The following is a 12,759-nucleotide window of genomic DNA, read 5'->3' on the forward strand; positions in this document are numbered from 1 at the left end:
GTTCACGAGAGGAAATACCTTAGAACTAATAAATAGAGAGCAAAACACACGTGGGTTGATATTCAGTAAAATGCAAACAGCTGTAGACATCATAAGGTCAAGTGTATTAAAATTAAAAGAAATCCTAGAAATTATTTAAGGAAAAAGATCAGAAAGAACACCAAACATATTAAGGAGTTGTTTGCCAGAGGGTGTGGGAAGGGAGACAACACGGGGCATTTCTCTCTTTCTCCTGTTTTCTGTCCCCCAATTCTTCCACAATGAGTGTATAGTTCTTCTAAAGCAGGAGAAAGGTAATAGGCACCAATCTAATTAGGAAGTCAAGTATGTTGAATTAGTTGCCACGAAATCCACGTGTTGAGTGCCCATCATCTCTCTATGGTCCACTAAAGATCCCGAGGCAGAGGTAGGTCGGGTGAGAAATAACCCAGGATTCCCTAGGCGCTGGCTGTATGTGGCCAAGAACAGCATAGAAACTTCTTATGGGAAAAGGAAAAATAGCTGTTCTCACTATTACATTTTGACTAAATCACATGTTTTAAAATCTACATTAGGGATATAAAAATACATAATCCATAACCTCTCTTAGTCTAATGAAATAATGAGACATTAAGATCAGCATTACAATCAGCTGTGTTCTCTTAACAGAGGATCAAGTATATCACTACGAGACACAATATGCAACTAACAACACATAGTCGTTAAATATTTTATAACAGCAGACAAAGCAAGATTACGTGAGAGGAGGATGAAAAAGGAATTCTGTTTCCTGTATTATTTTGGCACCAAAAAGGGGCGTGGAAGAAAGATGAGAAAGAAACGGAACAGCAAAATCATATGGTTCACTGTGGGTGGCTGGACAGTATATCGTTTTGTAATTTTTCTTCATATTCTCTAAATATACACTGAGCATATTAATTAACGGGCCATAACAGACTAGAAGTGATTACCAGAAAGAATATGTAAAATAAGGCCAGGGGACTTTCTAGGTGAAAACTTACACTTATGGCATATAGAGGAACAAAACTTATACTCACAGTGTGTATAGGAACAAAAAGACTAGAAAGAACGAGAGAGAAGAAATATACTGGCCCTACTGCGTGCCAGGCACCCCACTGGAGAAGGACTAGGATGAGGTCATGTGGGGAGGCAGAAGCAAGGCTCTGACTGGTAGAGAGTGAGCAGAAGGGGTCCTAGAGGCTGCTGTCTCAGATCCCAGAAGGGAGGTAGAGCAGGAGAAAGATGGGGAAGTTATGAAGGAAGTCAGCTCTATCATCTGAAGACGGACAGGCAAGCCAAGGAAAGCTTCATGAGGAAGCTTGTTCCCTATACCACTTGGCTCAATGTTTTAGGTCCAAGCTCTACATATAAATCAGTGATACTACTTACAAGAAAAAGATAAAAAAATATATCTATTCATTTCTGATTTCTCTTAACTCTTCATTTAAAATTGGGGCTGGAATACATAGAATCCATTTGGTGCCCAGCTCTCCAGTAACCGTTAACGTGGTATGTTTAGAGAGGATAGGGCTCTTTATAACCAAAACAAGACCATACAAGACTGAGCAACGATTTAACTCTTCTCAGAAATTACATCAAACAGTGTGGCCCTCCATCAATAGTTTCCATCTTTCAGTAAAATGTAGGTGACTTTGCTGGCAAGGAGACAGTTACTAAGAATTCACCACTGGAAGTCCCATCTCCACGGGAGCTTGAAGCTTGAGCTGGTTCTTATTCCTCCAGGAATCGTCCACTAAACTCTAGTTTCCAAGGTTTCACTGAGGAATACTTAAAGAATATTTTCAAAACAGTCTCTCATCTATCCCAGACTGATCTCAGATAGCCAAGAGTGACCATGAACTTCTGATTTTCCTGCCTGCATTTCCCAAGTGCTGGGATCACAGGTGTGCCCTTCCACATCATCCGGTGTTCAGGACTGACCAGGGCCTCACACAGATGCATGCTGGCCCCCATCTAGAACCTGTTAACGTGCCAGTCCTAAACTCCTCTCACCATGCAAGCAGCTTTGCCTTCAAAGCATCTCAGCATATGTGGTCTGAGCCCATGTCCCTTCATCTACACACCTTATTTGTGCAGTTTGATGAATCTTTCACATGTCAAAATATCAATAGGTTGGGATGTGACTTCATGTTGTGATGCTGTTTCCATTTCTGTCTCACGACCACCAGAAAGCCCTGAAGATGTCAATAAAGGGTAGTTAGCTATCTCCACTGAGCACATTTTACACCCAGCAAGAACCTGATGCAGATAACAGGGGGTTTTTAAAGGCTAGATTGGTAAAAAGCTGTTTGCTGTGGTTTTCATTCTCTTCCACAGTCCTGCAGAGATGCTTGCCTGACTTCTCAACCATCAACGGACTCTTAACAGTAGGAAGCAGGATGCAGATTGAAGACGGAACTGGGAGGACCAGAAATATCGTAGAGCTCAGAGAGGCTGCAGTGTATGTCCACGTTTCTGTGTTGTTTCGGATGCATCCTGCTATTGTATAGAACATGAGAGTGCCACTCGGAGTTACAGGGAATCACTTGCACAGTATTTAAACGAAGTGCGCATGCCGCTCTGGATTAGAAAGAATAGTGTCTTCCAGAGTGGTTAACCTTCTGTTAAGCAGGAAGATTTGATGTAGAGAAGGGTGCTGCTGCCAGCTCAGATTCTACAATCAAGTTGAACACAGTCTGTTTCCTGCTGTTTGTTTGCCTGTACGTGGCACACAGTAGTCTGGACTGTTGAGAAATACATTTCCTTGGTTATGTGCCCACTCGCATGTGCGCGAGCGTGGATGTTCCCCTTTCATTGCTCACTTGCATAGTTAAAAGCAAAATCAAAGGAATCCTGGAAATTTATTTCCTTTCCTTAAAAGACACTGGGAGTGCAGGTGGCGCAGCACCCTCCTCCGTATTTAGAATGTAATAGCAATGTAAATGAACCTCGGAAATAGGAGGCTGCGTGGAAACCAATAAAATAACGATACACACATGACTCCACGAACACAAGACACAGAGCAAAAGTCGATGTCCTGTGATGCACACAGATCACAGTGGTGGGACAGGGGTTACTTTGGAAGAGGGACATGCTATGATGGGGGCTGGGAGGGAGGATTTGACAGTGACCTTGACCACCCACCATGTGGGACACATGATCTATGTCTGGCTACCACATGACAGAGATGCAGAAAGAGGGATTAGGAGGATATGCATGGTCAGATCTAGAAACTTTGTAAATTAGATTCTGTCATTTAAATGTACCTCTTACAGGGGAGCTTCTGCTATACTGAGAGCAGGTAGTGTGAGCTGTGTAAGGATTCCTCCTGCTTTGGATGGCCAGCTCTTCTGTATATGGGACTACAGCTATGCTTGCAAGCGTCTCGAAATGCCATTTGATAGGCTGTTGGGGCTAGTGAAGGGGTCACTATAGCAGATGCTCTCTGAAAGCACCCTTGAATAGAGTCTTGTAAAAATATTTTTTATTATAAGAACTTTTTTTTTGAAAATTAACAAAAATAATTTACTTTTCCTTCACTGAACTCAGTGGCATCAGTAAAATCTTTGATGCCAGGACAATCGGACTGAAGGTGTTTGAAGACTATGCAACCTCGTGGAAATGGATCCTCATGTGAGTGAGACTGAGCGTGCCCTCTCTAGATGCTTGTTGATGACCTCTATAGACTCCTCAGCCTCCTTGTTCCTACTACATGGTCACAAATGGGCTCAGTCCTCAGGGTAAATTTCTTTTTCATGTAGGGGTAAGGACAAGGCAGATAAATTTGAAAATATGCCTATAAGAACATAAGTTTTCAAGCTCATGTATTAATTCACTAGTAGAACTGGTACATGTACCAAGTCCCTGCCACTGTGTCTGGGGTCCTGTGTTCTGCTCTTCACATTCACAGGGGGTGGGCATGGTTTGAATTTCCTGTTTTTCCCCCTTTGTCCCTCCTTTGACTCCAATGGATCATTTGTAATTTTTACTGTGCTCTTTTCACACATGATAATAAATTCCCATTAAAGGCTATTCTAGTTCTGAGAAACTTAAAATACATACAAAGGTAGAGATTTAAATTTTCAGAAGTAAGATTGGTGTTTTGGAAGGTTGACACGTGGGATGACCGTCCTGACACAGGCAAGCATATCTGGTGTGTAAGCCCGACCTCTCGACCTTTGTACCACTTTCCAGAGTTGAGAGGCTTCTGTGTTTCCCTATCAGTGCCCCGTTAGTGACTCCAAGGTACTTTATAATCACATCAGCACAGCGTCTCAAGCTCACCTCTGTCTTCCTTGATTAGCCTTACGTGTCATTTTATTTTAAAGACAGCTTCTTAGTGGGTGGAGAGATGGCTCAGTGATTAAGAGCAGCTGCTCCTGCAGAGACCTACGGTTCTGTTCACAAGCTGTTCCTAACAGTGGCCTGTATCTCCAGCTTCAAGGGATCTCTTCTGGTCTTTATGGGTACCTGCGTGTGTGTGCACATATACACTACACACACACACCACACACACACACACACCACACACAAAAATATGTAAGTATTTTTCTGCAGTCTGTCTATACTGACTTAAATCTCACTGTGTAATCAAGGAGGAAAGTCTTGAACTCCATCCAGTTTCAGCCTTCCAAGTGCTGAGATTACAAGCATGAAAGACACCTGATGACATTGTATTAATTATTTATATATATTTATAGTTATATATAATATAATCATATATGTACATCTGGACTCTGTTTGTTGTGGTTTTTACCTCCAGTGGCCTGACCATCGCCATGGCGCTGAGCTGGAGTTTTCTGATACTCCTGAGGTACATAGCTGGATTCCTCTTCTGGGTCTTCATGTTTGGCGTGCTTGGAATTATAGGATATGGTAGGTAACACAACTCTTAAAATCGCCAAGTCTCAGAATAACTTTCCTTGTCATTAGCAATTATTGGAAAGCATTTGCTTGCCTTAGACTTAATTAGTTTGGGTCATTAACTTTACAATATTTATTTAATTTCACAACTATTTTCTCTGTAACTCTTTCTGTCATTATTTTGAGAAAATCTGCATGAGAAAAATCTACTCCTTTCCCTAGCAGCCTTCGGTCTCGGTCCTGATGGGGATTGGGAGGAGCAGGAAAGATCCTGTAAAATAAATGAAAGCTTTTCAAGCAGTTTGTCTTCCCTGTGACTTGTCTGTCAGTCAGTGGCAGGTCTGCACAGCTGCATGACTTGATCTGCTTTTCTTAGCTCGGATTGTACATTTAATCAGGCGCTGGCACACGCTTTAGTGGTCAGCTCCCATAGTGAGGCATCACTCTCTAGAGGCAAGCACACTAAATCGCAATCATTGGACTGAGAGTTCAGTTCGATCTCACCAAAAGCAGTGTACATCAGGCCTGATGTGAACACTAAATAAAGGAATTCAAGTGTGACGTTTGTCCTGGGCCTTCTAAACAGCAATTGGTACGACATAGAGCAGTTTATACTCCAAAGAGTTACTTCCCTCACAGTACTGTTTGGATTGGCCACATAGTACACACTGAAAATAACCAGCTCCTGTTTCTGCTGCTCAGACAGGTTTGCACATATAATATATGTAAGGGTGTGGGCAGGCTCACTTTCAGTACCTGGCCTTGGCTATGACTCAGCTGCATACTGTATAACTGAGTAACTATGGAAACCATTCTTAAGATTTTAAGACCAAATTCCCACATCTGTACCATCAATCTAATGATGGCTTCCATCTCAGAAGATAAGAAATATGGATCTCTGGCTGACAGAACCGAGTCTAGACATGGTAAATGGTCAGTTACTGATTCAGTTACTGTTGTCATTGTATTCAAAGAGCTTCTTGGTCAACAGCCCAGCCCTCCCTGGCATTCTCCACTTGCCCTGATGTCCTGCTGAGCACAGCCAGGTGAGCAGGGGCCGGTCTAGTAGAGGAGCCTGAGAACCACCATCCCTACTCTTTTTGTATGTCCTACATAAATTTGTCACTGGAGCATCTAGGTGTATGTTGCAAGGAACTGCTTGTTCATCCCGGCCGCCCAGAACTGAAATAATCAGACAGAAACTGTATTAATTAAATCACTGCTTGGCCCATTAGCTCTAGCTTCTTATTAGCTAACTCCTACATCTTAGTTTAACCCATTTCTATTAATCTGTATATCACCATGAGGTCATGACCTACCAGCAAAGTTTCAGCATGTCTATCCCCAGCGGCAGATCCATGGCATCCCCTGACCCTGTCCTTTCTCCCAGCATTCAGTCCAGTCCTCCCCGCCTACCTAAGTTCTGCCCCATCAACAGGCCAAGGCAGTTTCTTTATTCATTAGTGGTAATCACAGCACACAGAGGGGACTCCCACATAGGTGTGTGATCCAGTCTCTCCTTTGATATCAAGTCTGCCATTGGCCCCACTGACTTGTCTTAGGCAACAAGAGAACTGAGGTTGGCTGTTTTTTTTTTTTTTTCCACTGCAAAAGGAGAGACAGGAATATACACAAGCTCAAGTAAAGCCGTCAGTCTCTGCTGCCTATTGACTCCCTAGGTGGTGCTAACCCAGCAACTAACTGCATGGCAGTTAAGCTTGAAGCCATTTACAGCAAGAAAAATGTCCGTTTAGGTTGAAAACTGTAAGTAACAGCTGTGACTGGCCTCTGTGACTGGCTTGGGCCACTGATTATTTACTGTCATGGAAAACCAAACATTGTTATTGATTGTACCGAATTTACTAAGGCGTAGAATAATGTGGATATGTCACAATGAATGAATTAAAAAGCTAATCGGTACAAGTGTGTGTGAGTAATAACAGAAGAGTCTTACCAAGATAAATGAATCTCAAAGAATTATTTAAACACAGCAGAATGCAACAAAAATACTATTGTGTGGATAAAACAGAGAAAGAATAAAAGTCAGAGAGAATGACGTCATACATCAGTCATATTTGAAAGATATATCCATATCTATATGAAGGAGAGCAAAGAAAGAGAAATGCATGAGGTCAGATACTCATTTATGCATGTTCATTGGACATCAGTTGAGCAGTTATGACACACACTGCACTGGACTCTTAACATGTAACATTGGACAAGCAAGCGAAGGTCTTCACTGGTTTCAAGCTTGCCGTGAAGCACACTGTGTATTGAAGGTCGTGGTTGCTATAGGAAAGACAGGAAGCACAGCATGGGCACTGAGTGTACCCTGCAGGCTGAGGAGTGAGCACGGCTGTGTTAGGAGGGATAGGACTGGTGTCCTTCCTGCCGCTTCTGCTGCTGTTGTCTGACAAGGGCTTGGCACTGAGCTACACCCCAGCCCAAGGTCTTTGTGAGAAGACAGATGTGAACCACCCGGAGGAAGCAATACCTTCCGAGGTGGTGGCCAGGGAAAGTTCTAGTCGTGGGTGCAGCTAGAGCAAAGGCACCGAGGAAACTGCATGCTGAAGGAATGGCTAGGAGGCTGAGCGGATGGCTATGCTGAGTAAGGAGGGCACAGGAGGAGATGAGGCCACAGACTTCACGGAAGATCAGAGCACTCAGGGTATTGGTGTGAAGTAGAGAGGCTCTGCATGGTTCTGAGCAGAGGAGAGACGTGACTTGATGATGACTGTCGTTCCGGTGACAAGCAAGACAAGGACAGGAAACAACGAGATACGCCGGGAGGCTGCTGCAATAGTCCATGTACCAGAATGTCCTGAGCCCCAGCTGAGGAGGCGGCCGTGGAGATGGCTGTGTGTGTAACCAGATGTGTTTCCTGATACCTGGAATAGAGAACAGAAAGGAAAATGATTCCTCTCAATAATACAAGACTCACAAAGGCGAGTGAGCAGAGAAAATGAACTGGCAAACAATAGGTCAAGTGAAGTGAGCTTTACTCATGTAAAGTAATGGCATCAGCAGGGGGTGGCGCACGCCTTTAAGGCCAGCATTCGGGAGGCAGAGGCAGGTGGATCTCTGAGTTCGTAAAGCCAGTCTGATCTACAGAGTGAGTTCCAGGACAGCCAGGGCTACCGAGAGAAATACTGTCTCAAAAAAAGAAATTGGTGTATTTTCAGGCTAAAATACAAATAACTAAGATATTGGGCAAATAACCAGAATAGGAGTGATCCTCAGGTGACCAAAGGCCCTTGTTTAATATTTCCTTATTAAATACTCACTTTGAACTTGAGTATTCAGCTTGCAGTAAATTTTCAAGAAGGTTATCAAAACAGAGTAGATGGCAGGGAACTAGAAGAAAGAGAATATATGTAAATGAAAACAGAACAGAGATGATCAGGTCAGATTAAAATGTACACAAGTTGGGACTGTATGTTATTTACCAACTATACAGAATGTGTAAGGAAACACAACAGTTAAAAGTGAAAGAATCGATTTTAAAAAACTAGCAGTTATAGAAAGAAATCTATAGTAGTATAATAACATCAGACAAAATAGAATTTGAAATAAAGTTATTAGGAGCAGGCCCAGCCCAATTCACTAAAACAAAACCAATTCTAAACTTGAGTGCGTCTATTAAAATCTTCTCATGATTCATAGAAGTACACAATTATAAATAAGCCAATAAATAAGATATTAGTACCGAGTATAAATAAGGGGTGTTGGTCCTTTTTCCTACAAGACAGATGTACTGTAGCAATATTGAAACAGTCCTGTTGGTGGATGCTAAGGTTGCTATGAGCCAGGAGCACACTGCAAGCCACATAAATTCAGAAAACATTTATGTCAACCAGAGCAGCAGTTGGGCTATTGCAGCCAAGCCTGATTCTAACTCTGTAGAAACGGCCATATTGATCATTTTTATGTAGGCATGTATGGTAAGCATGTAGCTTCTACTTCAGAAAATAACACTGGATATTGGTCTTTTTCTTCCAAGGCATATGGTACTGTTATCAAGAGTACCATGGCCTCCAGCAGAAACCACAGTCCACCATCCTGATATACGACATCGGAGTTCAGAGCAGCATACACATGTTCTTTCAGCTGAAGCAGACGTGGTTCTCAATGAGTGAGTAGATTAACAACGAAGAAGCCTGTTTGTGCATGGAGAAGCCTGAGCTCGGTGCATCCTGCTGAACGCGTGGGTCACTCAGTGACGACTGTAGATGTCTGTGAGTTAGGAGTGTGGAAATCGTGAACATATTGTTAGCCTAAGATAGCGCAGCTTTAGAAGAATTCCAGGCCACTTGCCTTTAATTTGAAATGGTTTGATTATGGGGACTTGATTGATGTTAGCCTGCCAAAGAAAGAAATGGCTGACTTTTGTGATCTTACTTTAAAAGAAAGAGGACATTTACTTCGCTTCAGCAGAAGCTTCCAGCTGATTATTGCAGGAATTGTGAGAAATAACTGAAAATAGATTTACATTCTTAACCGTTCACATTATTGAATTACTTAAGGTTGGCAGTAATTTCTAAAGCAAGATCATCTCAAAGATAGTTTCAGTCTTATGTTTCTATAATTGGAGATTCCTGTTCATGAATCTAGGTTTTGACAGTTTTTCATTGAATTCTGTTTTTGAAATTTTCCCTTCTTTTTATTCATATCGGCCTTGACATATCAGAGGAACTCAGTAAGGGTGTAGGAAGAAGCGTGTACGCATCACCTGATCACACAGTTATCCTCAGCAAGCGCCTAATCTCTGTACATTCCAAACCTGTTTCTGCCTCTTGGTCCGAGAAACTCTGGGTATTAAGGGCAGGCGAGACTATGTCCTCTAATGGCACCCAGCACCATGCAAAGTGGGGATAGACAGAACAGCGGACACAGAAGGGGAAGCAGAGGACCGGGTGGCCACAGCTGTTCTGAACCAGAAGCATGAAGTCCAGACTGGCCAGAGACCTTGCCTCAGAAAACAGAAACCACAACACAGAAAGAGAATCCATTTCAGTGTTGAATTGAGATTTATAACTCTCGTAGGCTGAAAATCATAGAACTCTGCCCCCACTGAGGCTGTTAGGTGAAGAAAATAGTCTTAAGGAATAAAATGCCTGTGTGTAAAAAAGGACCATACAGTGGGGACATCTTGGGTCCTGTGCTGTTCTTACTCTCTGGGGAGTTTCCTAGCTACAAGGAAAGGTGAAAAGCCCAGATACCTTTCTTCCTCCCTGAGGTGGGTGAGCCAGGACCACTTCCTTCTAGTAGAAACCTCCTCACTTGCTCCATTTTTTCTCTTATCTGCTAGCCAAATCTGCTTCAAAACTTCTTGAGGCCAAATAGTCTTGTTATATTCCTCCCCCCAATTCTAACACACGCCTTTGTTACAACAGTTTCAGAAAATGCCAGTAAGCCCTTAGCAGAAATGGTCTGCTAAGCCCGTTCCTAGGTTTGCAGAATAAGCTTGCTTCTGGTGCTGGCTTGTACTGCAGACTGCCGTCTTTTCCTGTTCAGTGATCATCTTGTCCGTCATCGAGGCCATCCTCATCATAGTGCTCATCTTCCTCAGGAGTCGAATCCGAGTAGCCATCATCATGCTGAAGGAAGGAAGCAAGTAAGGTGCTCAGCCAGTGCTCATGGCAGGTGTCGGATTGGGGTGGGGGAGGGGCGCAGCCAGTGCTCATGGCAGGTGTCGGGCTGGGGTGGGGGAGGGGCGCAGCCAGTGCTGGGGCAGGTGTCAGCCTGTGTGTGTGCATGCACATGTGTGTATGTGCCTATTGTGTATGCATGCGTATGTGTGTGCATGATATGTGTATGCATGGGGTGTTTGTGAATGTGTGTGTGCACATTAGTGTGGAAGCCAGAAGTTGATGTGACTCCACTTTAGTTTTGAGAGAGTGTCTCCCTGACTCTGGACTGCACTTTTTCATTTAGACTTCCTAGCCAGTGAGCTCCTGCATCCTTCTGTCCCCACCTCCTTGGCATTTGGGATTACAGGTGTGGACCAGCACGCCAGCTTTTTGGGTGGGTGTCAGGGAGCCCTCTTGGGCCCTTGTGCTGCACAGCAAACCTTCAGCAAATGAACCGTCTTCCCTGCAGTACCCACACTACCAGGACTTTTTAAGGAAGAAATTGAAGAACATTAAGAACGTGTTTATGTTCAGATGTTTCCACTTACTGGCATCAAGGTCACCTCCAACAAGTCCTTTCTGTCTCCCATTCCACAGTGCAAACTAAGAATCTATGTAGCCTGTGCACAGACACATGTGAACATGTACATGCTAGGAGAATGTCAGTCATGAAGTACAGATGGCGGTACCGTGGGTCCCATTATCCCATGGTGGCATGTGTGTTAATGTCACTGATTGAGAGAATTTGCAGAAGTTCTAATCACTGTAATCCCATGATATCAATTGTGTGCTGTGCATTGTGTGTGCATGATACGCCTTCCTAGTGGACAAAGTGCTGGTTCCTGAGTGCCTGACTATACATTCTGTATGAGAAACACATAATTCAGGCACACTTAATACCCAGGGCCACTCTCATTTTTAAAATGTTACAAAATAAACCATCTTTCATAAGATCCAATAATATCTATAGTCTCCAAACTGTTCCAAATGGTCACTTGAGAAAGTCTGTGCAGTCAGGTTTTGAATGAGGAGCAGGGAAAACTCCCCCAGGAAGCCACAGACCCTCTGCTTACAACACTGGAAACAAAGTTGTTAACCACCCAGGGCAGAATTGTTTTTAATTGTCTTTAAGGACTATTTTAACAAAATTGCCATATTATTATAATCATAGTGCCACCCGAAGCCAGTGGTTTAACAGCTAACAAGCTGCTGGTTAAACTCCCCCCCTTACAATAAAGGAGGCCCTGTCATTATCCCCTGAAACTACTGATTTTCTGGGTGTATTTTTTAAATGGTACGTTATCGTGTAGTTCACTATAACCCAACGCACATCTAGCAACCTTCAATGTGTAGGTGAGTGTGTGGAGTGAGCGTGTGTGGTGCGTGTGTGTGCAACTGTGTGGTGTGTACGTGAGTGTGTGCGGTGTTGAAGGGCCAGCATCACTGTGACAGGTTGATAGATTGTCAAAGGGGAAGTAAGGGCCAGAATAAATGGGTCAGAGTTTAGAGTAAACTTTGAATTAACAGCTTAAATTCCAAGTGTGCAGAAAGGGAAGGAGCAGAGCTCTGGTGTGAGACAGGACAGGGTGGGCATGTGTGCAGGTGCATTTGATGCAGGGAGATTTCCTTGGCAACACAGAATAGGAATGTGTTCAGTCTGGAGACAGAGACTGGAGCAACTTCTTAAAGCTGCCAGTGACAGTCTAGCTGGGGACATTCGGCAAACCGTCATGTGGTGAAATGTCCTAGAAGGACAGCCCGCTGAACGGTTCCTGTGTTGTGGGGAGTGATAACACAGTCATCTCTTCCCCAAGAAGTGGTGGGTGTGAGATGCCAGAGGGCAGATGAGGAAGGCCTGTCTGATTCTTCGTAGGATGGCGTGAACCGCATCGTAGTTCCCTGCACGGTGCCTGCAGCAAAGGCCAGCGCAGCGTGGAACACAGCACAGAGGTTTTTGTATCAGGAGAGGAATCTCACACTGTAACAGAAGGCCTGAAGGTCTTCTCTCACTTTAAGAAGCTAAAGTTTAAACAGGAAGACATCACAGGGCTGTGGTCTGTCAAAACCTTGCTGGTTGCTCAGCAGGAAAGGGGACTGGAAGTCTTGTGCAAGAGTTGACCTCAGCACTGGGGAACACCCCTCTTTAAAATGTGTGAATGCATGTCAAAGCCAGCTCAGGACTTGCTACGACCACCGCTGAAGAAAATGAGAAAATTATCAGTGACCATTAGCACTGTTTCAGAAATCCAGTCTAAGGCTTGCATCT

General features: G+C 43.7%; 1 protein-coding gene across 2 annotated transcripts in view; it reads left to right on the top strand.

The window, feature by feature from the left end:
- Slc44a5 (solute carrier family 44 member 5) overlaps positions 1–12,759 on the top strand; it is a 241,959-nt gene that overhangs the window by 217,238 nt on the left and 11,962 nt on the right. For both annotated transcript variants that reach the window (XM_057794114.1, XM_057794115.1), the window contains exons 8-12: positions 2,338–2,461; positions 3,550–3,633; positions 4,763–4,875; positions 8,864–8,995; positions 10,378–10,477. In XM_057794114.1, the coding sequence (XP_057650097.1) occupies positions 2,338–2,461; positions 3,550–3,633; positions 4,763–4,875; positions 8,864–8,995; positions 10,378–10,477 (553 nt within the window). The remainder of the gene's footprint in view (positions 1–2,337; positions 2,462–3,549; positions 3,634–4,762; positions 4,876–8,863; positions 8,996–10,377; positions 10,478–12,759) is intronic.

This window comes from Chionomys nivalis, chromosome 18, assembly GCF_950005125.1.
Source record: "Chionomys nivalis chromosome 18, mChiNiv1.1, whole genome shotgun sequence".
NCBI lineage: Eukaryota > Metazoa > Chordata > Mammalia > Rodentia > Cricetidae > Chionomys > Chionomys nivalis.